This window comes from Callithrix jacchus, chromosome 16 (genome assembly GCF_049354715.1).
Source record: "Callithrix jacchus isolate 240 chromosome 16, calJac240_pri, whole genome shotgun sequence".
In the NCBI taxonomy this organism is placed as follows: Eukaryota; Metazoa; Chordata; class Mammalia; order Primates; family Cebidae; genus Callithrix; species Callithrix jacchus.
The window spans coordinates 54,205,956-54,233,486 of NC_133517.1; the positions used below are offsets into that span (position 1 = coordinate 54,205,956).

A 27,531-nucleotide genomic window follows, 5' to 3' on the forward strand; every position below is an offset into this window, starting at 1 on the left:
TCCCCTCCCCTCCCCTCCCCTCTCCTCTGCCACTGGGCTGGCTCCCCTGACAAGCTGATCAATTGCTCATCTCTGCTTGCAGGAGATTCTAACTCAAGTGTGGCATCTTAATCAGCGCCTCTGCTGTCCCAGGCCATCAACTGCCTGCCCCAGCCAACAAATGAGCCCATTGACCAGGCCCCCTTACCGCCCCCGGGGCTGCGTGTGCCTGCTGGGCTCTGCACGCCATCTGGTGGCTGTAGGGCACAGCATAGCCCAGAGAGCGGAGGGAAGGCGAGGGAGGGGAGGCCGGAGAGGCGTCCCTGAGGTCTGGGCGCTGGGCAGCCCGGAAGAGTCTCCAGCAGACGCCCCCCTCTCAAGCCAGCTGCTCACCTCGGACCCCCTTCTCCCACCTCCCATACGACTGGCACGCCCTGTCACCCCTGCACAGCCTCCTCTCAGCCCTGCAGCTGCTCACACCTGCACAGGGGGCCACAGACACTGCCCACATACCATGTCCTTGAAGGTCCCCACCCTGTCTGCAAGCCCCTCCCGCCTTGCCGATAGACACTGTGGCTGAACCTGCTCCCACCCAGCTGCACCCCTCGGCCCTGGAGGGCAGGGGTCTTAGTCCACTGGGTCACAGCTATTCCTCAGGGCCCAGAGCTCCAGGGAGGTTCAGCAGGGCCCACTGCTGAATGAATGTACTGAGACGTCTAAGAGCAGGAGAGCCAGTGGTTATAGACCCGAGTGGGGCTCAGCCCAGGTAGGCGCTGGCCTCATCTCGGGGGGCCAAGCTGCTCCCTACTCCCAGGTGTGTCTGTTGAGGTTATAAGGGTTTGGGGGACTCCTGGGAGTTGTGGGTCAGGGTCTTTCCTGGAGAGGGGTGTGGAGTGGCACCTGAAGGCACAGGACGATTCCTGGGGGCTGGCCTGGCACATTCTGTCCACTCCTCCCCGCCTCAGGCGGCCTGTGGGGCCGGCCTGCAGGCACAGGGGTCCCAAGACCGGTGCCCACCCCATTGAAAAAACTCAGTGCTCCTCTCTGCCCAAATGACACAGCCCGGTGGCCAGGGAGGGGCAGCCAGCCCACAGATTTCTGATTTCTGTCCCCTCCCTGCCCTAGATGCCCCCAGTGGAGTCCAAAGTGGTGTCTCCCCTCAGGTCTTGGGATCCCCCAGAGGCTCCTTTCCTTGGCCCACTAAACCATTTGTTTCTCATGAGGTCATCTGGTGACTGCCTCCCCCATCCCCCATCAGACTGGCAGCCTGAGCTGGTCCTTAGCCAGCACCCAGAGGGGGTGTGGTCTGAGGGCCCCCAGGGCCTCTCTTCTAGGGCTTTTGCCCTCCCCCTGCCTGGAGCCCCCCCTTGCCTGTGCCAGCCCGCCCCCGATCATGGGGATCAGTGTGGGCCCTTGTTGGTCAGAAGGATGGCGCAGTGCAGGGGTGAACCCCACTGCCCACCCCTCCCCTGCTCCCGAAGCCTCCCTAGGAGATCCCAGCCCCCGGCAGAGGCTGCGGGCGCAAGGTCAGCGGTCTGCGTATTGACAGCGGCGGGCTGGGCAGCTGGCAGGGGAGGGTGCAGGCTGCACACGGCTCGATGCGGCCCATCTTGTGAGACAATAAATTTGGTCATTGACCCAGCAAGCAGACGTCGATAAATGAATGGTTAATATAAACATTGTCCTTCCCAAATTAATCCGGGCCTCGGGGGTGGGGGCACAGGGCAAGTGGGAAGTTGAAATATGGAGAAGACGGGGCAGGGACAGTGATGTATGGGTGGCCAGCATGTCCCAGCCTCCCAGACGTATCCCTGCCAAGGCAAGGTCTTTTTTCTCTCCTCAGGGGGCTCCTGGGCAGGTGTTTGGCTAGTGCCAGGAGGGCTTTAGCAAATAGAAATCCAGGGGGCAGAGTTACATTTAGATTTATGATTTAAAAAAAAAAATTTTTTTGGGGGGGTAAGTATATCCCATGCACTGTTGGGGATATACTTATACTAAAAAAAAAAAATTTCATTGCTTGCCTAAAATCCACAAGTACCTAGGTGTCCTGTGTTTTATCTGGAGACTGAGTGAAGGGCAGGAGGGAAGTCTGGTGGCTGCAGAGCCTGGCTGGGTCCATATGGCCTCAGTCCTGCCCAGCTCTGGTGCCCCCGACACCCCCACCCTCCCGGAGCCACAGCCAGCAGGTACACAGCCAACACTGGGAGCAGCCTGGGACTCGACAGATGGTGACGTCAGACTGATGTCTTCAGCGCGTCCTGCGCTGTGTCCTGGCACGCCTCTCCTGATACCTCTGTGGCCTGTGCTTCCCCACCAAGGAAGGAGGTGGCTGCAGGGGGTGGGGGTGTGTGCAATTGAGGACTGCCTCCCGGAGGGGTAGCAGGCATTGGCTATGGCCTGGGGGGGCCTCCTTGCCTCTCTGTGGTGGGGCTTGCATTTGGGGTACAAGCCAGGGGTCGGACCTCCCATCAAGAACTCTATAAATAAATAAGCTGGGTTATATAAATAAACCACAGCCTGCTGAGCAGTCCTGACCCCAGGCAGCTGCAGGGCCAGGCCAGGCTGTCTCCTGCACCCGAGGCCTGCCCACAGCCTCTGGGAGGAGGTGAGAAGCTGCCAGCCACTCCCAACAGGCCAGAGGAAGCTCCGGGAAGCCCTGGGCCCCAGCTGGGCCTGGGTGCTGAACCAAGGGTAACGGAGGGCAGCCACTGGCTCTCTCCCCCGCACCTGGCACCCAGGGTCAATAGTGGCTCAGCCCACAAGGCCAGTGGCTGGACCCTGTGTGGGCAGCTTGGGGCCTGGCTGTCCTCCCACAAAGCCTCCAACCCAGGCAATCAGCTGCCGAGGTCCAGAGCCCCAGCTGAATGAGCTCTGTGGGAGTGGGTGAGCTAACAAATCAGCTCCGGCTCCCCAAGCCCAGACAGCTGTCGCCGGGCTCCGGTGCCCCCAGGGTTGGGCTGTGTGTGGTAGTACTGGAGCCACCCTGCACTGCCCTCCTGGCCTAGGAGCTGCCTCCTCCCTGGATTCCTCCCTGCTGCCCTTCTCGGAAGACACCCCCCGAGCCTGGGTTGGGGGAGGCTGCCCTCAGAGGCCTCCAGCCCAGACCAAGGTAGAAGAGGCTGCAGACCCCAGGGTCGGAGATGGATGGGCCCTGGGGGCCTGCGCCCCGCTGCAGCCGGGTGGATGGGAAGCAACTTGTCAGCACCTAATGGGCCCTGTGACAAATGGAGGGTGGTGGGGGCTGGCAGAGTTTCCCACTATCCCTGCAGAGCCCGGAGGGCAGGGCAGTTCCGGCTCAGCATGGGAGAGGCCACACTGGAGTCGGGGACCCACAGGACAGGGCTCTGTCCCCTGTTCCCATGTTCTCAGGTGGGTTCCAGGGTCCTGGCAGGGGGAGATGAAATCTGAGGTGGTCCTGGGCTGCCCCACACTCCTCCCAGGCTCACTGAAGGGATGCTGAGCTCAGCACTGGCTGGCCGAGGGCTTCAGGGACCATTAAAAACGCTTTCTGCCGGCCGCTGCGAACTGTCCATTTGCTGCTGGCCTGGAGTTCCTGCGGCCCCACCCCCGCGCTTCCTCCTTCAAACCCTCCACCCTCAGGGGCTCTCTGGCTTCTGCCACCCTTCCTGGGTGAGGCCCCCCTCCACCTGCCCAGGCAGCAGGATGCCTGCCCCTCGCCAGCGCTTCTCAGGGAGACCCCATGCTGAGTGAAGGTGGCAAGCACAGGACACATGCTGTAACCCCAGTGACCCGAGGCTTGGAGGCTCTGATTCACAGGGTGGGGTGGGGATTGGGGAGGGTTCAGAGCTCCTCAGCAGGCCTGCCCGGGGAGGGAGACAGAGTCAGTTAGGGAAGCTGGAAGGTTCTGGAGGCATGAGGATGTGGGCGCGCTTCACACTGCTCAGGTGCACCCTCAGAGCTGGATTTCAGCTCTAAATCGTAACTGATATTACGCACATTTTACCATAATCACAGTTTTAAATAATCGAGCTGTCCTGCGGTGTCCTCTACGGAGGCCCAGCTCTGCCTGAGTGGGGCACTGGGCTCAAGAGGTGACCGTTTCGGGGCAGCCTCTCCTGGGGCTCATGAGACCAGCCTGACCTTCCTTCCAGGGTCAGGGTGACCAAGGGAACTGGGGGGCATATGGGTAGGTGGGCCCCTTCTGTCACTGCCCCCCAGGAGGAACAGCAACAGGCCGGGGGGGACAGTGGGTGGGGAGCGCACCCAAGGTTTGCACAGAGGGACATGGGGGACCCTGCAGCCCGGCACCCTGTGCGAGTCTCTGGAGGGCAGGCCTGGGCCAGGCCAGACTCGAGAGGAGTCTGGGAAGAGCGGGGCTGGTGGCAGGCACCACATGCAGGCGGAGTCCAGCCCCCGCAACACAGGAGCCAATGCTGGGGGTGCGGGGAGGGCATTCTCTTGCTGATGATGGAATCAGGGACCCTCAGGCCACTGGAGCTTCCGGCTGGCAGGCAGTGACTGCACTCCACACCCCAACTGGTTGAGGTCTGGGACAGGGCAGGCTGGGGTGGGAGCACCCCACGAGTGGGACTCCCGGGTCGGTGGGAAGTCCTTAGGCCTGGGACCCTGTCTTGTCAGCGGGATTTGGGGCTCAACAGGAGTGTTTCTGCCTCAGTGCAGTCACTGAGGGGCCTCGGCTCCCTTCCTGGATCCCCAGCAGGTGTCCTGGGCTTCTTTACCACACAGAGGCAGGGGCTGCTGACCTGGCAGTGGGCAGAGGGAGGCCTCAGGAGAACTGCTTGTAGAGATGGGGCTGCTGCCAGCCCAGGAGAGATTCAGAGGGCAGCTGGCTCGGCCCAGCCGCGATCGACCCCGGGAGGCTCTTCCAAGGTGCATAAAACTGCTTGTTCTCCCAGTTAGAAAAATGGCCCTGCTCTGGGATAATCGATCGATTTTCCTCTTTAGGAATATTCACAAACGCCAGTTCCAAGAACAGATCAATCCCAGCCTCCTCTCGAGTCAGCCACGGGGGCGGGGAGCAGCTGGATGCAGCCTCCCAGCGGCAGGGCCCACCCAGCCTCCTCTCAGCCCCCCTGTGCACCCCCAGACACTGTGCCAGGGTGCGGAAGGGCTTCGAGGGGCAGGGGCCGGGCCTGCCCTCGGGGGCTCCCAGTCAAGCCTCGGCAGAGCCTGGAACAGGCCAGTGGGGGAATGTCTCGGTCCCACCAAGGCAGGTCCCAAGCGCTATGTGACCCTGGACAGGTCTCTGGGCGTCTTGAGGTGCTAAATAGGAGCACACGTCCATCCCCATGGACCTCAGGGGCTGCATCAGGGGCCCAGGGAACCTTTCAGCTGCTCTTCCAACCCACTCCCCACCGTGGGCAAACCACCTGTCCCAAGTTCTGGCCCTGCCAAAACATCCTCTGGAGCCTCCAAGAACTGGCCTGCCTGACCGCCTCTCCCTCCTTCCTCCTTCCCTGCACCATGCTGTCTCAAGCGTCCTTAGCCTAAAGAACTCCTATTCATTCTTCAAAACCCTCTACAGTTGCCCCTTCCCAGGAAGAACTGTGCTTCTCCCCTGTGGGTAGTTCCATCCAGGTCCCTGTGCACCAAGCGCTTGCCCCTGAGTGGCTCCCCTTGCTCCCCTAGCCCACAGGGATGGAGGCTTACAGAATAGACAGCTGGGGCCCAGGCTCCTCTAGGACAAGCAAAGACCCAGGCTCCCCAGAGTCTGCAGTGTTTGCTTGTTTGTCTATTTAAGTGCTTATCTGTTCAGCTGAGCTCTGGTAGTATGTGCTTTATAAAACTCACCACCCAGAAACACGCAGGCCTATCTAAGGGTTTACCGCAGCCTGAGCAACAGAGCAAGACCCTGTCTCTACGAAAGATAAAGCACAGTGGCTCACACCTATAATCCCAGGATTTTGGGAGGCTGATGCAGGCGGCTCACTTGAGGTCAGAAGTTCGAGACCAGCCTGGCCAACATGGTGAAATCCCCATCTCTACTAAAAATACAAAATTAGCCAGGAGTAGTGGCGTGCACCTATAATCTCAGCTACTCGGGAGTCTAAGGGAGGAGAATCTCAAACCGGGGAGGTGGAGGCTGCGGTGAGCCAAGATTGCACTCCAGCCTGGGCAACAAGAGCGAAACTCCGTCTCAAAAAAAAAAGTTAAATTAGCTGAGCAGTGGCTCATACCTATAATCCCAGCACCTTGGGAGGTTGAGGCAGAAGGATCACTTGAGCCCAGGAGTTCAAGATCAGCCTGGACAACATACCCAGACCTTGTCTCAACAAAAAATTTAAAAAAGCTAGCTGGGTGTAGTGGCATGCGCCTGTGGTCCCAGATGCTTGGGAGGCTGAGGCGGGAGGATTGCTTGAGTCCAGGAGGTGGAGGCTGCAGTGAGCAGTGATCCTGCCACTGTACTACAGCCAGAGTGACAGAGCAAGACCTTGCTCAAAAAAAAAAAAAAAAAAAAAAAAAAAGACTTTCCTTGTTCAGGGGAACTTACGTGTCCATTACAAACACACAAACAGGAGCCCCAAGCAGGAGTGAAACCCAGTTCTCGAACTTTCTCCCACTGCTCAGGAAATGAGATCAGCTGTGCACCCAGAGAGAAAGGGAACCCCAGCAGAGGAGGCTCTGCCGGGCTCCAGCTCAGAAACGCTCACTGCTGGGATCCTGCTGTGGGAGGGCCTGGATTTCTTCCCTCACTTGCAAGCCCTGCTAGGGCCCTTCCCAGGGAAGCTATCCCTGACCGAAGGCTCCACCGCCCAGGTGGATGAATCTCTTCCCTGTCCCATCTCTTCGTCCCTGGCCTCCGTGCTGTACGTGAGCTGCCCAGCCAGGGCTGCTAAGTGCAATGGAGGAGCTCTGAGCCCTCTTCCTGGGGACAGTGAGCCATGGGCCCTCTGCCCGGGCAGAGCCACTGGGCCTCTCTGTAGACACCCCGTGATGGGGGTCACCTCCCCGCCCCCGCCCAGCCCCAAGTGTTAGCAATTCGAACTGAGAGTGAGCCAGGCAGGAATTCCTGCAGTGCCCCGGCTGGCCCAGTCTCAGAATCCCGTTGAGGGTCAGTGGCACAAATGTCTGTGCCAAAGTCCCTAGAGTGAGGCCCCCAGGCAGTCTTGGGGGGCTGCCTGTCTCTCAGGACAGCGCCTTGCTGTGGCTCCAGGGCCAGGCCACTGTTCCTGCCCCAGCTCCCCAGGGGCCTGAGGCCAGCACCATGCCGGATGATCTGCTATTGATGAGGTGGGGGCAGCCCAGGGAAGGCAGGTCTGGGTCAGCAGATCCGCTCCGGCGTCAGATATGCCTGGACATTGATCAGACGGACAAGGGCCCGGCAGGGCCTGGGGGTGGGGGCGTCCACCCAGCAGAGGCCATGGGGTGAGGACCGATGTGGAGTAGCACCTCCTCCCACCCCAGTCCCCACCAGGCTCCATGGACCCAGAGGCCTGAAGGGTCTCCAACACTGCCCTGGGGCAGTGGGCAGAACTGAGGCCCGCCCTCTCCCCCACTCTACGAGTGGCATTCAGCGCTGCCCAGGCTGGGCAGGGGGACCCACCCCCCCAATCCACCACTAACCCATGAGCTCCACCTTTGCCCCAGGCCGAAGGGTAGGAGGGCTGTGACCTCCATACCCAGGGGCAGCTACAGCCCCTTCCCAGGCACCTGCTGATTCTGAGGGCCTGGCTCCCTGCTTTACTGGCTGTCCGACCCTGGCCACCCCAGACCCTCCCAGGTGTGAGAAGGGACAGATGGCCCCAAGGGAGACCCTGAGGGGAGGGTCCCCAGCGACAGAGAGAGAGGGAGAAGGCCTCTCAGAAGCCAGGGGGGAGGTCGGAGGGGAGAAGGTAGACAGACCCAGAGAGGAGGAGGGAGCATGGACCCGTGATATCCACGTGAGACCCAGAGACAGAGATGCTGGGAAGGATGGAGACTGCAGGACAGAGACCGAGGTCAGCAGGAGGGGGTGTGTCCCACCTGCAGGGAGGGGCTGGGAAGCCAGGAACCTGGCTGGTCACCCCTCGGAGGTCACCTTTTGGTGCCCTGCTGGCCTGAGTGACTCATGCAGGCCATCCACCAGATGGACTACAGGAAGCAGGTGTGTTTGGTGAGCAGTGGGAGCCTCTGGGGTCCCGGAGCCAGGCAACCTGGAAAACTGCAGACAGATCCTGGGGCCGCCACCCCCACCCCCACAATCCACCACTAATGAATTGGAATTTGATCCACAAGACCACAGCCATGGCCAGGCTGTCTCCAGCAGGGCTGAGCCAAGTGCCGGAGCCCTGGAGACAGCAGCCTGCTGGCCGGGGCACTGTAGGGTGGGGGTTGGCACTGCCTACCACTGCCCTCCACCCTTGGGCAAAGGCACTCCTTTCTGGCATGCAGCCCCCCAACTCAACACAGGTGGGAGCACCCCGAGTGTCCCCTCTTCCCAGCCCTAGTATTGTCCTTCTCTGGCTCTGGCTACTAGGCTCTGCATGGGCTGCGGCCAGCATAGGCCCCAGGGCAAGCCAGTGGGGGTTGGGACAGAGGGCCTGTGAGAACCAGGACCCAGCCACTCCTCGGCAGCCAGTTTGCAGCAGGGCAGTAATCCCAGGAGAACCTCAGGGACCCTTTGGTGACTGGATGGATGGATGGGTAGATGGGTGGATGAGTGGACAGATGGGTGGATAGGTGGATGATGGATGGGTGGATGGATAAGTGGGTGGATGGATGGGCAGGTGGATGATGGAGGGGTGGGTGGATGGATGAGTGGATAGAGAGGTGGATGATGGATGGGTAGATGAATGAGTGGATGGATAGATGAGTGGTTTGATGGATGGGTGGGTGGATGGATGGATGCACGGGTGGGTGCATGGATTCATGGATGGATGGATACACGGGTGGGTGCATGGATGGGTGGATGGATGGATACATGGGTGGGTGCATGGATGGGTAGGTGGATGGTGGATGGGTGGGTGGATGGATGGGTGGATAATGGATGGATGGGTGGGTGAGTGGATGGATGGGTGGGTGGATGGGTGGGTTAGTGGATGGATGGGTGGGATGGATGGGTGGATAGATGGATAAGTGGGTGAGTAGATGGATGGGTGGGTGGGTGGATCAGTGGTTGGATGGGTGGGTGGTTGGATGGATAGATGGATGGGTGGGTGAGTGGATGGATGGGTGGATGGATGCATGGATGGGTGTGTTAGTGGATGGATGGGTGGGTGAGTGGATGGATGGGTTGATGAATGGTTGGATGGGTGGGTGGGTGGATGGATGGGTGGGTTGGTGGATGGATGGGTGGATAGATGGATGGGTGGGTGAGTGGATGGATGGGTGGATGGGTGGGTGGGTGGATGGATCGGTGGGTGGATGGATGGGTGGGTGAGTGGATGGATGGGTGGATGAATGGTTGGATGGGTGGGTGGGTGGATGGGTGGGTGGGTGGATAGATGGGTGGATGAATGGTTGGATGGGTGGGTGAGTGGATGGATGGGTGGATGGGTGGATGAATGGTTGGATGGGTGGGTGGGTGGATGGATGGGTGGGTGAGTGAATGGAAGGGTGGATGAATGGTTGGATGGGTGGGTGAGTGGATGGATGGGTGGATGGGTGGGTGGATGGGTGGGTGGGTGGGTGGGAGGGTGGATGGATGGGAGGGTGACCCTCACGGTCACTCACCTTCATGGTCATGCACCCACGGTCACACCCTCACAGTCACTCACCCCAGATGGTGACTCATCCCACAGTCACTTGCCACTGTCACTGTTGGCTACCCTCTCCAACACCACACCAGGCCTGCTGCCACCCTGGCAATGACATCCTGGCGGCTGGTTACCTGGGACGCCAGCAACACCAGCGGCACACTCCCCACCCCATCTACACCACTTCCCTGTCCACGTTCCTTCACCCAGGGCCTCCCCCAGTCTCCGTGTGTGGTCAGGGAGCCAGGGCCGGCCCCCAGGGGCTCCCGGGCAGGTGTCACTCTCAAGAGTAAGCACCGGGTGGTGATGAATGGCGGGCGGGGACACTGCCGCGAATTTAACAGCCGGCATCGGATTGTGCGGCTCAGCCTGGAACCAGTGCATTATGAAGGCTAATGGATTTTTGAGGCCACATTGATTTTTCATTAATTTGGTAAAAATCTTTTTCCTCTCCCCTATAATTCTGTCTTAAAACGCTCCCCCTGACAGCTCGATAACTCACTCCCGCCTTAATGCATGTCTGGCGCACTATCTGGGGGCCGAAGGGGATGTGGGGGGAGCCAATCCCCCCCAAGTAAACACTGAATTCTGCCTGGGGGTGCAGCCCAGCCACCCGGGGTGGGTGCCCAGCAGGGTCACCCTACCAGGCTGCGGGCAAGGCCGCTCTGTGACATGGGCTTCAGTGCTGGGCCACTGGCTCCTGAGAAGGTAGGAGCCTTGGGGCAGAGCCTCTGTGAGGATGGAGCCACAGACCCCCTCCCAGAAGGGGTGGACAGGGCCCGGCCAGAGCCCTGACCCAGAGAAGACAACCTTGAGAGGGGCCTGCCCAGACCTCCGGCCCAGCCTCCCCCAACCAGCTATCAGGCTCCCAGACCCAGGAGGGTCCACCCTGAGCCCAGCCTGGGCTGCTGACTCGCAGGGCCCCTGTCCATGCCCCTCCACTGGGACTCCCACCCAAGGCCCAGTGGCACTTGCCCTTAGGGGGATGGAGCTCATAACTTCCATTTGGCTGTCCCTCCCACCTCTTTCCACCTCCTCTCTCCCTCCCCTCCTCTTCCCCTCTTCCCAGCCCACCCCCAGCACAGCCCCACAGCCCCATCTCCTCCGACTCCTCTCCCAGGGGTCCTCAGGGAGTCCTCCCCCCGGCTCCAGCCTCCAACCCTCTTCCAGGGCTTTGGGTGACCCCCGCGTCTCCCTCAGTCCCTCTCCAGCCACAGTGCACCCAGCAACTTCTTGGAGGCCGCCACCTGGGCACCCACTGGCATCCCCTGACCAGCAGGCCCACCTTGGACTGAACCCCCAACTTGCCTGTCCTCTGCTGCTGCCCAGGCTGGGACTTCCCCTGGCACCCCCACACCCCACCCAGCACCTTCACAAGCCATGCTCTAGGGTGGTGCCCTCTGGTCCTTGGGTGCAGGGCACCAGAAGCACCCACTAGGCATGGGCACAGCAATGCCCTCCTGGGACAGCGCCCTGTAGGGGTCCAGGTACCCCTCCACAGGCAGCCTGCCCTCCCCTGCCAGCCCATCCCTGCCTCTCCTCCCCTTCCATACAGTGCTTGCCCGGAGGCCAAGCAGGAACCAGGTCTCTCACGCCTGGAACCCCCAGCTTCTTCCTGCCCTGAGATGCAATCTCAGCCCCTAGATGGTCAGCCCCACAGGGCCAGGCCTGAGAGCCTGGGCTCTCCTCACCGCTGAGAGCCCAGAGCCCAGCCTGGCGGAGAGGGTTCCTGGTGGCTCTCCCAGCTGACCCTAGGTCAGCCTCCCAGCTGGTACCCGCTCACCCCCCACCCTGCCTGCCTCCCTCACCCTACTGGCTTCTACCCCCTCCCCTCCAGCTCACTGGGAGTTGTGGGCAGAACAGATGTGGTCAAGCCTAGGCCGCGTCCTCAGGGAGCATCGGGGACCTTGTCAAGGCTTCCTCAGTGGCTTCGTCTGCAGATGAAGAGCCTGGAGCCCGTGACAAGCCATTAGGCCTCATCTTCTGACTTCCAAGTGCAGCCCCGTGTCAGGACGACCACTGGGACATGGTGCAGCAGCAAGGGCGCGAAGAGAGGGGCTGTTGTGAACTGAACGCGAGCCCGGGAATCTCGTCCAGCGAGTGGGTCCCAAACCTGGAAGAGAGCGTGCGGAAAAAAAGGAGAAAGAAAAGAGCGAGGTCTGGAGGACTACAAGAGCTATGCCCATGCAGCAGTTTTATTTTTGCAGTAAGTTCCATTATATACTTTTCTGCTTAATGTTGTTTATGTCAGATCAAAATACTTAAGTCACAAGGTAGGCAAGTTAAGCCCACTAAGTAAGTTACGCCCAGTAAGTGGGTTACGCCCAGTAAGTTACACCCACTAAGTAAGTTACACCCACTAAGTTACGCCCAGTAAATACTTAACAAGTGTAAATACTTAATATTTTACAACGAATGTAACAAGGGTCCAAAATGAACACAATGAAGCAATAAACCATAAGGAACCGAAAGTGGACACAATGCCTCCCAAGTCCTCATATCCATAAAGTAATGTCTGTTAATTATTTTGAATATCATAGTCCCTCTCTCGGTTCCTGCTTTCCCTCAGCTCAACTCCCCCAACCGGGGATCTGTGTCCGGGCTCAAGCTCACCGTATGGCGAGGCCCATTTCCTAGGGCCTCACACGGGAGTGATCCCCACAAGTCTCCCTCAAGGGGCCAGGGCTCGCGGGGCTCCTGGGAGGCAAGCGCCCAGCAGCAGGCTCTCAGTCATCGCTGAGGGGCAGGGAGTGGCCACGGGGACGCACAGGAAGCAGAACAGAGGCACTTCCGCCTCCACCGCCCACCCCTCCCTGGAGAAGTGGGTGCCCTTCCTCCTGCGGACTTGGAGAGATCCTCACCCCACTGCAGATCCCTGGCCTGTCCCAACTTGCTCTGTGGACCCAAGAAAAGAGAAGTGGAGGCCGGGCGCAGTGGCTCACGCCTGTAATGCCAGCAGTTTGACAGGTCAAGGTTGGCAGATAGTTTGAGTCCAGGAGTTCGAGACCAACACACTGAAATGTCTCTACAAAAATACAAAAATTAGCCGGGCAAGGTGGCAGGCGCCTGTAGTCCCAGCTGCTTGGGAGGCTGAGGTGGGAGGATTGCTTGAGCCCAGGAGGCAGAGTACAGTGAACCAAGATGGCGCCACTGTACTCCAGTCTGGGTGACAGTGAGACTCCATCTCAAAAAAAAAAAAAAATGCAGTGGAGATCAGGCAGAGACACTGATGCACTAAAGGCTGTGGGAGATGAAGGGACCATGACAAGAATGCGGCTGCTGAGGAGAGAGGTGGAGGGTGGCAGTGATGGGGACCTGAGGTCACCCGTGACGGCCTCATGGGGACCAGAGATGGGTGTGGGGAGGGTGGGGTATGTGCTGCCCACACCATGGCAGGGGCGGTGGATGTGACGTCAACAGTGGGGGAGCACAGTGATACGCCAGGTGACCTAGGGTTGGGGGAGGGTGACCTCAGGGGTGGGAGAGGGTGGTGAGAATGTGATCTCAGGGGTGGGGAGGGTGGCGGAGGTGTGACCTCAGGAGTGGGGGTGGGGTGGGGGTGTGAGACCTCAGGGGTTGGGGAGCATGGTAAAGGTGTGATCTCAGAAGTGGGGGTGGGGTGGGGGAAGGTGGTGAGAGTGTGATCTCAGGGGTGGGGAGGGTGGCGGAGGTGTGACCTCAGGAGTGGGGGTGGGGTGGGGGGTGTGACCTCAGGGGTGGGGGAAGGTGGTGTGATCTCAGGGGTGGGGGATGGTGGTGAAGGAGTGACCTCAGGGGTGGGAGGGGGTGAGGGGGGTGTGATTCAGCCATGGGGGAGGCCGGTGGGGGTGTGTATGTGACCTCAGGGGTAGTTAGGCTGTGACCTTGGCGATGGTGGGGAGGGTGGTGGAATTGCGGCTTTGGAGGCCCATCTCTTCCTATCTCACAGTGGGAGGGTTAGAGTGGCCACAGGTCAGTCATGAGTAACCTGGAGGTGGCTAAGGACTTGGCCCCAGGCCGTCAGCATCTCTCCTAGTGCTGGGAAGCGGAGGCCAAGCTCAACCCTCCAAGCTCATCTGCTACCCATGGCCTGACTTGGCCCCTGTCACCTCTCCCATGGACAACAGCACCATCTAGGTGGCCAGAGCCCCCAGTGCCACCTCCACCAACCTGGCTTGAGGCCTCGCTGGGTCTGGGCCCACCCCCTCCTCCTTAGGGTCCTCCCGGCTGCCCACTTGCCCCCTTGGCCTGGGGGTCTGAAGCCCGTGGAGTAGGTTCCTATCTGGAGCTTTGTGGGGCACCCCAGTCCCTGCCTTTCGCTGGCTCCCCTCCATGATCAAGCCCCTGGGCTCTCTGGACCTTGATGCCATGTCACAGATGGTCTGAGGGTGCTGTCTGCGCTTGAGGACAGCTGTAGTCTCGCCAGCCCACCGGCCACCTGGCCCACCTCGAACAGGCACAGATCCTGACCACAGCCATTGGGAACAGGGAAAACAGTGCTCTGGGGATGTGGGGGGATGCAGTGGGACGGGGCCTGACCTCAACACTTGCCGGAAGTCTGCAGTCCCTCCTCTTCTGGAACCGCTGGCTTGAGGTGGCAGCAGGGGCTGGGAGGGGGTGAGGAGTGAACTGGGGACCCTGCCCTTGGCTCACCTCAGTCTATCCCCAGCCCTGTCCATCCCCAAGCCCCCGCCCCCACCCCTCGCGTCTCCTCTCCCTGCTGTTAATCCTGCTCACTGCTGACCCAAGCAAAACGGAGTCTGCCTTCTTCCTTCTCCGCAGTTTTCTGTTGGCAAAGCAGAAAGGATAGCAGCGCAGACTCAGCTCAGCCTCCTGCCTGGGGACCACTGTGGAAGTGGAGTGTCGCTGCGAGGGGCCCAGCGCCTGGGCAGGATGCACATGCGTCCCTGCGCACACGCGGTCCCAGGCGCCATCGGTCCCCATGCTGCCCCTCATCCGTCGTGGGCCCTGGCTCTTCCCAGGCATGGGGAGCGAAGCAGGATCATGCTGCGGCCCCGCCCTCCCTGGCAACATTGCCCCACGCATCCATGCTCTCATGGAAACGCTGGTGCCATCCCTGCCCTTGGCCCATGGGCGACACAGTGACCCAAGTGACACGGCTAGGCCAGAGGGTGGGGCTAAAGCCATGCAAAGGGGGCGGCCGAGCCAGGCTGTCCAAGGAAGGGACACTAACCAATCCCTAAGGGCCAAAACAGTGCCAGCCAGCAACGCCCAAGACCAAGCAAGCAGAACCTCAGGGGAGAACGGGCTCCACAGGGTGGAGTCTAGGCACAGAAGGGCAGGCGAGCACCAACATGTGCAGCTGTGGGGACAGCTGTACCCACTGGGAGGCACAGCCTTCGGACCGAGTGCTCCCCAGCAGTCAGCCCAGCCTTCCCCCAGCCTCGAAGCCCCACCCTGACCCAGCTTGCTCCCAGCCTGAACAGGTGGGATGGGACCCTGAGCTGATGCCTCCTGCTAGGGCAGGTTCAGCACAGGTGCCCCCTGTGTGCTGGCCCCAGGGCCTGCTGCCCCCTGGAGGAGCACAGGTCACAGCTGGCCAGGGGAATGTAGCTGCAGGTCCTCCCAGGCCTGGCATCATGCCCTGACTGGTCCCCAGGTCTCTTAGAGCTGTGGTGACTGACACCCCCTCCTATAGCTGCCTGTGTGGACTTGAAGTCCCCAGGGAGCTGGACTGGGCAGTCCACCGTGTGTCCAGCAATCAGCCACCAGCTGGTGCAGGAGTGAGGATGGGGCACGGTCCCTTCCCGCAGCCCAGGGTCTGTCTGGCAGGACTCCCACAGTGGCTGGAGTGGCATGGTCCAAGGCTGAGGGGCTGGGCCGGTTGGCACCCGCTTTCCATTCTGGAGAGGGGCTCACTGCTGCCCTAGGAGCAGTCCCAAGTGGAAGGTGGGGAGGAGGACCCCTGTCCAGCCCTGCCTTGACTAGAGCTCTAGGCCCCAGATCCCAGGACCTTTGCCCTCTCTCTCAGCGGGCAGCAGGACCTCAGGGCCTCCCTCATCTTCCCTTCCCGACAGCACCCCCATGCCCCAGGATTCCTCCACTTCACAGATGTCAGATGGAGGGGTGACAGGAGCCAGTCCCAGCCACGTGTGACTCTGTGAGGCCCCCACCCTTACACTGAGGGACAGGATGACAGGAGGCAGTCCCAAGGGAGACCCGTGAGGAGCAGCAGGGGATGGGACAGCCTGGGTTGGAGGACCAGGAGCACAGGCCCAGCCTTGATGGCAGCCAGGGAAGAGGTGTGTATGGGCAGGGGCTTGACAGGTGAGGCGCACCCCAAGGGTCTGAGGTGGGGAGAGCCCCCCTCCGCCAGCCCGTGGTGGCCCAGGGCCCACCTTGCAGGAGGCAGTGGGCAGCTTTGGCCCCACCTCAGGTCTGGAGAGGCCACAGGAGGTGGGGAGTCCCTGCACCTCCCAGACAGGGCTGCTACCCTGTCATCCCCACTTAGCGCCTAATGGCCTCCTTGACGCAGTTTTATTAATCAAATTAGCATGTGCTGGGGAGACCTTCATGACCTTGGACCGTTCTGCTGAGACAGGGATTTTCCCAGGAGGGCAGGGGAGGGAAAGGGATACACCTGGACCCCCACCTTGGCTCAGGCAGGCTGGGGAGCCCTGCCCTCCTGCCCAGGAAGATGACACCGTGGCACCTGCGTCTCTGGGACCCCCCCACACCGCACTGGCACCCCATTTTCCTGACTGAAGCACAAGGGAGGTGGCAGTGCAGGGTCCTGTCCTGGGACTGGAGCCTGGCACACAGGCTGGGCTGCTCCCACCTGGAGGACCCTGGGAAGGGCCTGGATGAGAGGGCAGGGGGCTTGTAGCACTGGGGGCTGCCTTGTCACACAGGGTCTGCAGCTTGGCCCTCTCAAGCTGCACCTGCCCGTGCTGCCTCTCGGGGCTGCTGAGCGGGTGGCAGCTGCCCCCTGGTGGCTCCGGGAGTGATTCCCGCCAGCCCTGTCCCTTCTGGAACCTGCTGGGCCCTGGGTGGTGGCCCTGCTCCGTGGCCTCTCTTGGGTGCAGCTCAGGCCTGCCCTGCCCTGTAGCCCTTCCCATCCCCTCCCTCCAGTGGAGCCCAGGCCTGAGCCCACTATTGTCCTGGGGGTGGCATTCCTGCCGATGGCCTTTGTCCACCCAGTGTACAGAGGCCTGGAGGTAGCCCCCACTTCCCCTGCTTGAGACACTGAGAACTCAGGGCCCGTGGAGGCCAGCAGGAGCATCCAGGCAGGCTGGGGAGGGCTGGGGGCCTGTGGTGGCCCCAGGATCAGGGAGAGGTGACATGCCCAGGAGCTGGAGGGTGGCACCTATGTTCAGAGCAGGGCAGCAGGTCCAGCAGCTCAGGGCCACCATGAGACCTGGGCCCTGACACCAGGGACTCTTGGCAAAGGGAACACTTGCTGGGTTAACCAGCACAGAGCACAGAGATGGGGGGGGTCCCCTGCTCTGTACACAGATGGGACAACGGGACGTATCTCAGGGGAGGGACTTGGCTGGGACCCTGCCTAGAGGTCTGTAGGTGCCATAGATGTACCTGGCTGCTGCATGGCAGAGGAGTAGGGAGCAAAGAGGTGCCCAGCAGTAGTCACTGTGCACCAGGCAGAAGCTTGGCTGGAGGCAGGACTGACACCTCAGGGTCTGTGCCCAGGGCAGCAGCAGGTGGACAAAGCCTGGGGGTACAGAGGGGAGGCTGTGAGGAGCCCCCAGGGCAGGGCAGCCCCAGGAAGCTGACCTCAGATCGGCAGAGGGACTGGCACCCTTCCTGTATATGGGTGAAGTGGCCACGGCTCCCGTCACTGGGCTCAGACAGGTCTGACCATCGTCTTTAATGGGCAGAAAGGTGCCCAAGCCAGCCTCCGGCATGGGACAAAGCAGGCACTGCCTGCAGGTCCTCTGGGTGGGGGAGTGCTTGATGCTTCCCACCAGTTGAAGCCAGAGCTGGGTGTGTGAGGAGCCCGGCCCTCACAACCGCCCTGGGAGCTCCGAGGGTGAGGGTGGAGCCACCTTTGCTGGGGCACAGGGCTGCAAGCGACCTCCAGTCTTGCCCTGTTGGGTCTTTCGGCTCCAGCCAAGGAGGGGCCGGGGACTGGCCCTTGTGCATGCCGGAGTCTGGCAACCATGCTCCCTCTGGCTCCTCAGAAACCCCCTGGGGCCCAGCAGGGTGGGCCGGCGGTCCCCCTATGGCAGGGACAGAGAGACTGTGGTCAGCCATTGCCATCCATCCCCACCTACAGCCAGTCTGGGAGGAGGCAAAAACCCCCAGGGAGGGGCTGGCATGTCGTGAAACTGTTTGGGGGCTCCCATCAGAACGGCCACATAGCAGGGGTCCCATGGGTTTCACCCGGCCCTGGGTCAGCCGGGCACTGGGATGGAGCGCCAGACCCAGAAGCCTCCAGTCTGAGGACACAGGCTGAGGGAGTGGTGAGCTGCGGCACTCTTGGGGCAGAGCAGGGCCCCCAGGTGGAGGCTGAAGCACAGGTGGCCCCTACCCAGGAGTCCCCCCCCACCCCGGGGAGGGTTGCCTGCATCCCTGTCTCCCCTTTCTAATGCTGCTCAAGCATCCGGGGCAGGCCCAGGACCAGGGTGGGGACAGCAGGCTGGGGACTGCCCCTCAGGGCCCTGGGGCTCACCAGGCCGGGCAGGCCAGAGCTGGGCAGCAGCGACACCACCTGCAGGCTGGCACCCGCGTCTCCCGCAGCCCTCAGCTCCGCCACCACCTCCGCATGCCTCCACCAGCGGCACGGCTGCCCGTTCACCGCCACGATGTAGTCGCCCTCCTTTAGGCCTGCCGCCTGCGGGGAGACTTGGACAGTGAGACGGGGATATCACACCCTGGTGGGCACCAGGGACTCAGCCTCAGGGGCCGGCGGGGCCCTTACCGCAGCCTGGCCCCCTGGAATGACAGCAGCAATGAGGACAGGCGAGTCTCCCCGAAGCGTGAGGCCAAAGCCGCCCTCTCCTCGGGTCAGGTGGATGGGGCCCACCAGCCGCCACCGGTTCTTGGCTGAGAACACAGACAGGGGCCCCTGGCGGGGCTCAGAGGTCAGAGGAGACCCTGCCTGGCCAGCACTCCCGCCCAACCTGTGCACTGAGGCAGGCCAGGCACGGCTGGACCACCATCAAGGGCCTGAGGCCACGTGCTGGTCAGAGCCATGCAGCCCAAGCTGCCAGTGCTGGAGGGTGCCTGGGGACGGGTGTGCTCACCAGCCGATGGAAGATGTCAGGCCCCTTCCCCTGGGACAGGCATGGCATCCTGGCCTCTGGCTTCTGGCGGGTCTTCGCTGAGAGGGAGGGAGGAAGAACAGAGCTAAGCTGTAAGCCTGTGGGGACCAGCCCCTGGAATCTTCCAGGACACAGGGCATGACCCCAAGCACACACAGGCCCTGCCTCTGACCTGCAGGCCTGGCCACTCTGCAATGGTGGGAGGAGCGCGCCAGGTACCCTGACCACACGATCTCCCTACCCAAGCGGCTCCAGAAGCCCTCCCTGAAGTCAGCCATGCCAGCCCGGGCCTGTGGGCTTCCCCTCAGGGTAGGGGCTGGGGTGGGGAGGGAGACTCCGAGGAGCTTGGTTGGCCCCCAGTCCCCTGTGGGCCTTGAAATCACCGCCTGGAAAGTGCCAGTTATTTAATTCACTGTGGTGACTGTGTCTGTAATGCAATCAGCCTCCTTTCCTCCAGGATGAAGGCCCCCACCCCAGCCGGGGATGCAGCCACCCAGACAGGCCCTGGATGCTCACGCCGGATGTCGGGGGCCTCAGCAGCCTCGCAGAAGTCATCCTCACAGTCGAGTTCCGAGTACTTGGCCAGTGAACACTGTAGTGCCTGGGCAACCACGGCCCGCAGCAGGTCCACCTCCCGCAGGACACGGCACAGCATGTGCAGCCGCAGTGCCTCCTCCTGCCCCAGGATGGCGCGCTTCAGGTGGGCCTTGCCTGCACCGGGCATAGCGCTGTCACACACCATGTGGCCGAGGGCCCCAGGACTTGGCAGGAGGAGCAGGCAAGGCCAGGGCTGCAGGGCTCATCACAGCCACGTTCACTGGGGGCCTGAGCCATGGGGCGAGGGGCTGGCTATGCAGGAGGGCTCTGCCAGGTGCAAAGAGGGGGCCAGGGATGGACAAGCTGCTCCCAGTGGTGGCCTACCTGCTCATGGCTGCCTGGTGCCCCTGTGCTGGGCTGTCACCCATCAGGCACAGGGCATCCAAGGATAGGTCGGTGGCCCCCCATCCGTATGGGGACAGCAGGTGGCAAAGAGCATGAGGGTGGTGTGGGACGTGCTGTTGCTATTGGTGGCCACCTGAGCCCCCAGGGCACTCTATCCACAGACGCCTTACCAAGCTTCCTGCGCTCCTCCAGCTCCAGTGGTAGTGCGGGGCCTCGGGGATTAGAGAAGGTCGGGGGCTGAAGGAAGACCTGCTCGTGTGCGGGGAGCTCTCCCTCGGTCGCTGCTGGGGGACAGAGAGGCCATGAGGCCCAGGCAGGGGCCTCTGCAGCACCACAGGTAGGTAGGGCGGGCACTCACGGGAGCCGTCGCAGAGGGCCATGGCTATGTGGTAGTGGGCCAGGGAGCAGAAGTACTCAGCCTTGACGTGCACCAGGGTAGTCCAGGAGACGGGCACGTAGTCGTGGACAGGGGGCTGGGCCATGGTCCGGTGCACGAGCCTGTACTCGGCTGCCACCTGCCGTGGACATGGCGGGCACTCGAGGGCCTCCTGCTCTCCAGCACCCCAGTTCCTGCTGCCTCATGCCGTACCCTTGAGCAGAGGCTCCAGCCCCACAGGAAGGAGGCAGGTCTCAGGCCTGCCTGGACCCAGCTCTGACCCCAGCTCGGCCCCACCCCCTGCACCCTGACCAGGGTGCTGTGAGCTCACCTGGGCAGCCTCCTGTGCCAGGTGCAGCTGGGCCAGGCAGTTGCGGGGGGCCATGGAGGCAGGTGGTGAGAGGCCCTCAAACACACATTCCTGGGCCTGGGCCATCATGAGCTGCTCCAGGGCGCAGAGGGACACAGCACTCATGTCCGGGCTTGGCGCATTCGAGAAGTTCTCCCTCAGGAGGCTGAAAGCCCCTGCGGACGGAGGGAGGGAGGGTGCTCACATGGCAGGCCCTGCACCTGCCTCTCTCTGCCCCAGGTGGCACTCAGGGTGGCCAGCCAGGGCTGCTCCGGGGACACGGTGGGCCTGATGTGCTTGCTCAGGCCCCTTACCTGAGGGACTGATGTCCTGACCACCCCCCAGCTCCTGGCCCGCAGAAGGAACTCTGTGGCACCCTGGCACCGAACCCTGCCCTACCGCAGCCCAGGATGCCCTCACCAGCGGCCCTCTGGAAGGCCTCCACAGCACAGTGAGCACCCTCGATGCAGGTGCGGTCCTGGCGCGCCCCTATCTGCGTGTGTAGGGCGCCAATGTTGAAAAGCACGCTGCCCTTCTCAAAGGCCAGGGCACGCTGCTGAGCTGGGACCCCGGTGAGTGAGTCATACCTGCAGTGTGGGGTCAGGCTGGGTGGAGTTCCCATGACGCAGCAGCCAGGCCTCCCCTCCCCAGGCACCGCTGCCTGCAGAGTCCTTACCACTGGAAGAAGAGCCCGAGGCTCCTGGCGGGGGTGAGGAAGCGAGCATCCAGGAGGCACAGCTGGTGGTAGTAGGTGGTGAGCAGCTCCAGGCCCGCCTCGTTCCGGCTGGGGGTCCGCATGGCCTGTGGGGCAGGAGCCACTGGGCCCCACCGCCCGGCCCACCCCACTCACACACCACTCTGGGGAGCCCCTGCGGGCATCAGCACCACGGGGGGTGGGGAGGCAAAGCCAGTAGGGCCTTAGGCAGCCACAACTCCTGAAGGCCAGCAGCATGCGGCACGGGAGCCACCTGCAAGCCCCTCCGCCCCCCGGTCGTGTCTGCACACAGGGTCCCTGCGTTGCCTGTCTCCCCATGTCCCTGAGACATCCACACTGAGCTCTGCCTTCTGTTCCTGACTTAGGCCTGTCCTCAGCCTCTGCTTGCGTCTCCCAGGGCTGTAGGGCAGGCGGGGAACCACACACCTGCCGAAGGGCCTCCAGCTCCCTGATTTCTGCCTCGTAGGAGGTGCCGTCCTCTCCGAAGTGCACCGAGATCAGCTCCTGATGGGGAGTAGGTGTTGGCGTCCAGCCTGTGGAGCCCACCTGGCCTCCTTCCCTGGGGTGGCCCAGCCCACCTTGGGGAAAGACTCATGGTGGAGGGAGGGTCTGTGCTGCAGAGCAGGCTGGCTGCCATGAAGGACCGGCGCCCTGGCCCCTTAGAGAAGGGCTGGGCGCCGATGTGTCCGGAGGGACTCGGTGGGTTGATGCGGGTCGGAACCCCTCTGGCCCTGGGGTTCCCCCAGCCCATCACAGAAGTGGGGCCTGGAGACTCTGCGCTACTTTTATGTGCATTTCCTTATTCATCCCTGTGGCTCGGAGGCGTGGGCCTGTCTGCCACTCAGTGACCCGCATGCCGAACAGTCAGTGGCTCCCACAGGCCCCTGCCAGGCAGTGCCAGTCTATTTTGGGGTCTGAGCCCTTTCCAAGGCCCTTGTGGGCCAGTGCTAGGCATGTGGCCCTGAGCCAATGATGCCCTCCATGGACGAGCCTGGGTCCCGTGCCCCTTCTTGGGGCCCCATCGTCCTAGGGCATTGCCCGTCTGAGGGCAGGGTATGTGTTCACACCCTCTCTATGGGATCAGCCCCAGCCTGGGGCGCAGGCACCACTTCGAGCCATGAATGCAGCAGAGGCTGGGTCCCTGGCCATTTATGCCGGGTCCCTGATGTCCCTTTCACCCTTCCTCTGGGCCTCAGTTTCCCTATCTGTTCAATGAGACGGCTGGACCAGGAAGCTTCCAAGGCCCCTGGGTCCAAGGGCAGGGCCGTGCCCCTCAGAGCTTCCAGGACAGTGCATACCTTCAGCGGTGTAGACCAGTCCAGCTCCTTGGTCTCCTTCAGGCCCAGGGGTATCATGGGGACAGTGACAGCTTCGCTACAACCAGAAGCATTGACTCCAGACTGTGAGGCTGAGCCCTGCTGCCCTCGGCAGCCCGGGTCCACTCCCAGGGCTCTGCGGCACGGTGTGCATCCCACCCTCATGGATCCACACGTGCACCTGTCCTGGGGGGCGTTTTTGCAGCTCCTGGGGGGGGGCTGCGTACCCCCCACCATCCTGAACCTCTCCTGTGGGGCATGGGCACCTGCAAGTCCCCCTCCACTGTCCTAAACTGCTCCCAAAGTGCACGCACACGTGCGGTCCTGGCCCCATCTGCACCTCCCATGCCGGCCAGAGTCCGTGCCGCCGCTGAGCTCCTCCAGCTCCTCCTTCAGCAGCTGCAGGTGGGAGTTAACGTAGCTCAACTCCAGGGCGACTGTCTCTCTCACCCGGCTGTTGCTGGTGGCTCTAAGGAAGGCCGGGCAGTTGAAAGCCCAGCCCCAGGGCTGAGCCAAAGGCCCTGTGCCCACTGCAGCCCTCCTGCCAGCTACCTGTCAGAGCTCCGAGCTCACCCCACAGAGGGATGTTGCTGGCGGGGTCCACCCCCCATGGGTGGGGCAGGGGCAGCAGCAGGATCCGGGGGCTCACAGGTGATGCCCCCTCCAGTTCATCACCCCTGACCCCAGCACCTGCATGTCCTGACTCCAGCCTGGGGGCACTTCCCTCAGTGCCCCAGCTTTCTTTGGGGCTCACACAGCTCTCCACAGCACTCAAACACAACTTCCTTGGATGGTGGCCAAGAGCCAGACCCCTCTCTGTGCCTGCATCAGGACCTGGCAAAGGGACCAGGGGTCCCCAAGGAAGGCCAGGATGGGGGCGGGGAGGCAGCAGGCACTAAGGGGCACTCACACACATGCGAGGCTCATGGGCGGTGTGCTCCAAGGAAGAGGAGCATGTCTTCCACCCCTTTCCCAGGACGTGCCATCACCTGCCACAGCTCAGCCTCAACCATGCCTCTTCTGAGAAGCCCCCATGTGCAGTGCTCAGGGCTCCCAGGCTGCATACCCAGGGGGACCCCGGTTTCCTCGCCCCTCTAGCCCAGCACAGAGTCCCCTGGAGGCAGGTCTGCAAGGGTCATGGCTGAGCATCATGTGTACTGCACGCCCGCCAGGACTCACCTGCTCGTGCAGCCGACTCCCTGACCCAGCTATGGGGTAGACACCTGCCTGGGTGGCTACTCTGCCACCCTCACCCAGGCAGGCCCTGCTCGGGGCCGGGGGACCTTCTGCACTCACCTATAGAGGTTCTCAGCGCCCGTCCGCATCTGCAGCTCCTTGTTAATCTGCTGGTAAATCCGGGCCCTGCGGCTCTGCAGCTGGCCTCGCTGTGTCTGTGTCAGGGAGTCACAGCCCTGCAGGGAGGCCACAGGCAATCACAGCGCGGACCCCATGGGGCCCCCACAAGCCACAGAGAGGAGTGCAGCCTGCCCAAGGCTAACGGGGCGGTCACTATGGGCTGGAGCTGGCCTCACAGGGAGGGGCCGGACAGGGCCAGTGTGAACACAGGATCCAGCCAGGGCAGGACAGGAGGTAGTCAGTGCAGAAGGACGTGGTGGCGGGGGATGCTGCGGATTTGTGATGGGTCTCACCAGACAGCCTGGACAAGTAGGGGCTCCCTGCAAGAGGTGACTCCTGCTCCACACATCCTTCCTCCTGCACTTCCGGACTTCATTCTGGATCTCCCCTTCCCCCCTCCCCCAATTTTCTTCCATCTAATTCACCCATGCCTCCCAATCATTCTGGTGCAGGTTTAGGTGTGGGAACGAAGGACAGGGTCCCTGAGGCTCTGGGGGCAGCCATCGGCCCCCAGCGGCTGGTGCAGCGGCTGCAGTCTGACTTTGGGAATGGTTCTCAAAGTGAACACACACCATGCACTTCCCATCCACAGAGAAGGGACTCAGCCTCGCACCCATAGACTACACCCCTGTGGCCCTGCCCAGCACTGGTCATGGAGACAGACAGGAACATGCCCGGCAGGGCCCCCTTCTGGACTTCCATGGCTCCTCTGTCTTCTGAAGTGGTGCAAACGTGTTGGGGCTTAAATTTCTCTCAAGGGAGATCCAGTTTCATGCCTCAGGCCACCCCAGTCCTGCCTGTGTGATCCTCACGTATCCCTCCCTCTGCCTCCCACCGCTCTTTCCCGTGGCCACATGGGAACACCTGGCTCTCCACCCTGATAAAGTTCTCTATGTCACCTGTGGCTGTCCCCTGGGTGGGCTCCCAGGCGTGGAGTGGCTGGTTTGCCTCTCCAGCACTCACTCCTTCCATGCTTTGAGACCCACAATGCTGCTAAGGACAGTGACTCCCACCCAGCCCTGGGGTGAGTCTGGTCTGTGTCAGGTGTGGCCATCCTGGCCACATCTGCCGGTCAGCAGCAACACAAGGCCTCTGGTGGCTCCTGGGACTGCTTCCCGCCCTTGCTGGGGAACAGGAATCCACGCCGTCCCCTAAACTCACACCATCCCTCAAACCCCCGTGCCGTCCCCTAGAACCCACACCATCCCCAAACCCCCGCACCATCCCCTGGAACCCACACCATCTCTCAAACCCCTGCACTGTCCCCTAGAACCAAAGTCATCCCCAAACCCCCGTGCTGTCCCCTGGAACCCACACCATCCTCAAACCCCTGCGCCATCCCCTAGAACCTACACCCTCCTTCAAACCCCTGCGCCATCCCCTAGAACCCACACCCTCCCTCAAACCCCCATGCCGTCCTAGAACCTACACCAGCCTCCAAAACCCACGTGCCTATGGCCCTCTCCCGGGAGCCCCTGTGGCCCCTGTGGGAGGGACAGGGGCTGCACTGGCCACCCTGCGCCATGACAGGTTTCTCCCATTCCCAGCTTGGCAGCCCTGATCACCTACTCACGCTGTTCCTCAGACGTGCTGAGGCCCAGGGCCTGGGAAGCACCCATGGCAGGACTCTAGCTGCAGCACTGGCCCTGGGACCAGCTGAGTGCTCCCTGGACAGCTGCCTTCATCATGCCGGGGGCAATACAAGTCGCCCAGGCATGGCCTCTAAGTGGAGAAACCCCTGACCCACTGAACTCTGAGCATCAGGGCCAGTTTGGGGGTCAGCCTGATGAGGGTGGAACAGGCCTCACCCCAGCCTGGCTACAGGCATCAGGGAACACTTTCCAGATGGCAGGACAGCCTGAGTGGTGTGTGTGTGACACAGGGCCTGCCTCCACCCTACACCACCTCCCAAAGGTGCCCTCCCCAGTCCCCTGATGGCGGGGTCATTTCTGGATGGTGTAAGAGATGCAGCAGCCAGGAGGTGGTTGGAGACAGCTTCTCCCCGGGCAAGGGAGGGCCAGGACAAGGAGCCTGGCCACAGCCCACAGCCTGAAAAGCGTCACCTCCCGAGCCCTCCAGGACATCTTGTTTGTGCAGCTTCCCAAACATTCCACTCAAAACAACATGGGCCATCCCAGGCCACCCTGCCAGAGTGAGATCACCAAGGGCAGGCACAGGCTGCCGCTCTTTCCAGTGGCCAGGAGGTGCTGCAGCCTGGGGGTGGGCAGAAAGGGAGCCCTTGAGGGCTCTGGTCAACATCACCGGCCCAGTGACCTGTGATGGCACCACCTCCTCCCCCAGGAGACTGGAGCCCAGATGCCAAAGCTGAGTAGAGCCAGCCCAGGGACAACGCAGTCTGACGTCCCAGAGGGGAGCACAGCTGAGCGCCATCCAAGGCTCATCTGGAGCAAGCAGCAGGGGCAGCCCTCAGCTGAAAGCCCGTTGGGGGGCACGGGTGCCCAGTGCCTGGCAGGAGCACTGGGGCAGCCTCGAGCTGGTCCACAGGGAACACGCAGGCTCTGGGCTGCAGAACAAGGCCCACGGACGTGCCCTCTTTCCCGGGCACAGACACAACAGGTCTCCACAGCCCTGCCTACCCTTCCCACTTGCCCAGTCAGCCCCCAGGTTAGGGACCTCAGAAAGGGAGTAGGTTTGGGAATTGAGGAGAGACCAGACGGGAGGACCTCTCTCCATTTCCCATACCCAGGAGGCTTTCCTGCCCGCTGCTACAAGCGCACCCAATGGGCACGCAGTTCCGGAGCGGGTGCAGAGGAAGGACAGAGCTAGAGAAAGAGGCTGTATGGGCCTGGAAAGGAACAGGAAGGCGGGTGTGGGGAGGGCGGTCACAGAGCCCGGCCCCACACCTGCTCAGAGGGGGCCAAGAGGAGGGAGCCCCCCTCACCCGCTTCAGCGGTGAGGATCCAGACTTGGGCTCCCCTCATTCCTGGGCTCACTTGAGTGGCCTGGAAGCGCCTCCGCCGAGCCCAGAGGAGGAAGGACGCAGGCTCTGGCCTCAGTTTCCCTGCCTAAGTCCGGGCCGAGTGAGACGCGGGAGGCAGGAAAGAGCCGGGACTCCGGGCCCCTCCTCCCGCCGCCGCGCCCGTCCTGCGCACCTGCAGTCGCGCACTCTTCTCGCCGGTGCCCGCGCCGTCGGGCCTCTCCTCCAGGATCATCTCCGCGCCCGCCGCGCTGGGGGTCCCCAGGGCTGCCCGCACCACCCCGGACACGGGCTCCTCAGTGTCGCGCGGGTCCCCGACGGTCCCTCCTGGGTGGGGGCGGCCCGGCGCGGCTGGGCGGGGCGGGGGGGGGGGGCCGGGGCGCCAAGCTGGCCGTTGACCAGTAGGCGGCAATGCCGTCTCGACGGACAGCCAGATTAGCCAACCAGAGCTCCAGGAAGGCGGGCTCTGGTCGACCAGCCCCGCCCTCCCGCGGGTCCGGGAATTCCGTAACCCCTGGCAACCGCGGCGGGAACGCCGGCGGCCCTTCGGCCGATGGCACTGCGCTTGCGCCAAGGCGGCCGCGGCGCTTGCGGAGCAAGTTCGGGAAACGGTGGGGAAACTACACGGAACGTCCCAAGTGGAGAGTCAGGCGGGAGTCCTCGGCTCCCTTGGTGGGGACTTC

At 62.5% G+C, this 27,531-nt stretch overlaps 2 protein-coding genes across 7 annotated transcripts; both read right to left on the bottom strand.

The window, feature by feature from the left end:
• Nucleotides 1–10,729: 10,729 nt before the first annotated feature.
• LOC144579746 (uncharacterized) lies at nucleotides 10,730–17,497 on the bottom strand. Of its 2 annotated transcripts, XM_078352994.1 has the most exons (4): nucleotides 17,169–17,302; nucleotides 14,359–14,400; nucleotides 14,154–14,221; nucleotides 10,730–11,748 (listed from the first exon to the last, which is right to left on the bottom strand). In XM_078352994.1, the coding sequence occupies exons 1-4, from the start codon at nucleotides 17,179–17,181 to the stop codon at nucleotides 11,605–11,607; spliced, it is 267 nt and encodes an 88-aa protein (XP_078209120.1). In that variant the 5' UTR covers nucleotides 17,182–17,302; the 3' UTR covers nucleotides 10,730–11,604. The 2 variants fall into 2 exon arrangements, with proteins under 2 accessions (XP_078209120.1, XP_078209119.1); XM_078352993.1 differs by lacking the exon at nucleotides 10,730–11,748 and having other exon boundaries at nucleotides 11,794–14,221; nucleotides 17,169–17,497.
• On the bottom strand, nucleotides 17,446–27,177 carry RHPN1 (rhophilin Rho GTPase binding protein 1). Of its 5 annotated transcripts, none has more exons than XM_035276673.3 (15): nucleotides 27,024–27,177; nucleotides 23,851–23,966; nucleotides 22,895–23,023; nucleotides 22,537–22,612; nucleotides 21,665–21,742; nucleotides 21,200–21,324; nucleotides 20,944–21,110; nucleotides 20,506–20,699; nucleotides 20,157–20,313; nucleotides 19,969–20,079; nucleotides 19,373–19,567; nucleotides 18,839–18,915; nucleotides 18,514–18,660; nucleotides 18,265–18,426; nucleotides 17,446–17,812 (listed from the first exon to the last, which is right to left on the bottom strand). In XM_035276673.3, exons 1-15 carry the CDS (start codon nucleotides 27,081–27,083, stop codon nucleotides 17,597–17,599), a joined length of 2,010 nt encoding a protein of 669 aa, XP_035132564.1. In that variant the 5' UTR covers nucleotides 27,084–27,177; the 3' UTR covers nucleotides 17,446–17,596. The 5 variants fall into 5 exon arrangements, with proteins under 5 accessions (XP_035132564.1, XP_035132563.1, XP_035132561.1 ...); XM_035276672.3 differs by having other exon boundaries at nucleotides 19,969–20,082; XM_035276670.3 differs by having other exon boundaries at nucleotides 20,944–21,128.
• Nucleotides 27,178–27,531: the final 354 nt, after the last annotated feature.

What these genes read in the sequence shown, in the direction of transcription:
- LOC144579746 (XM_078352993.1), bottom strand. Translation starts at nt 17,497, where the DNA reads ATGCCGGAGGCTGGCTTGGGCACCTTTCTGCCCATTAAAGACGATGGT. An exon ending in CTCTGCCATGCAGCAGCCAG is followed by an intron (nt 14,401 to 17,168) that starts GTACATCTATGG and finishes CTTTGCCAACAG; the next exon opens with AAAACTGCGGAGAAGGAAGA. An exon ending in GCAGACTCCGTTTTGCTTGG is followed by an intron (nt 14,222 to 14,358) that starts GTCAGCAGTGAG and finishes ACCCCCTCCCAG; the next exon opens with CCCCTGCTGCCACCTCAAGC.
- RHPN1 (XM_035276669.3), bottom strand. Translation starts at nt 27,083, where the DNA reads ATGATCCTGGAGGAGAGGCCCGACGGCGCGGGCACCGGCGAGAAGAGT. An exon ending in GGCGCTGAGAACCTCTATAG is followed by an intron (nt 23,024 to 23,850) that starts GTGAGTGCAGAA and finishes GGCCTTCCTTAG; the next exon opens with AGCCACCAGCAACAGCCGGG. An exon ending in GACTCTGGCCGGCATGGGAG is followed by an intron (nt 22,613 to 22,894) that starts GTGCAGATGGGG and finishes TTCTGGTTGTAG; the next exon opens with CGAAGCTGTCACTGTCCCCA.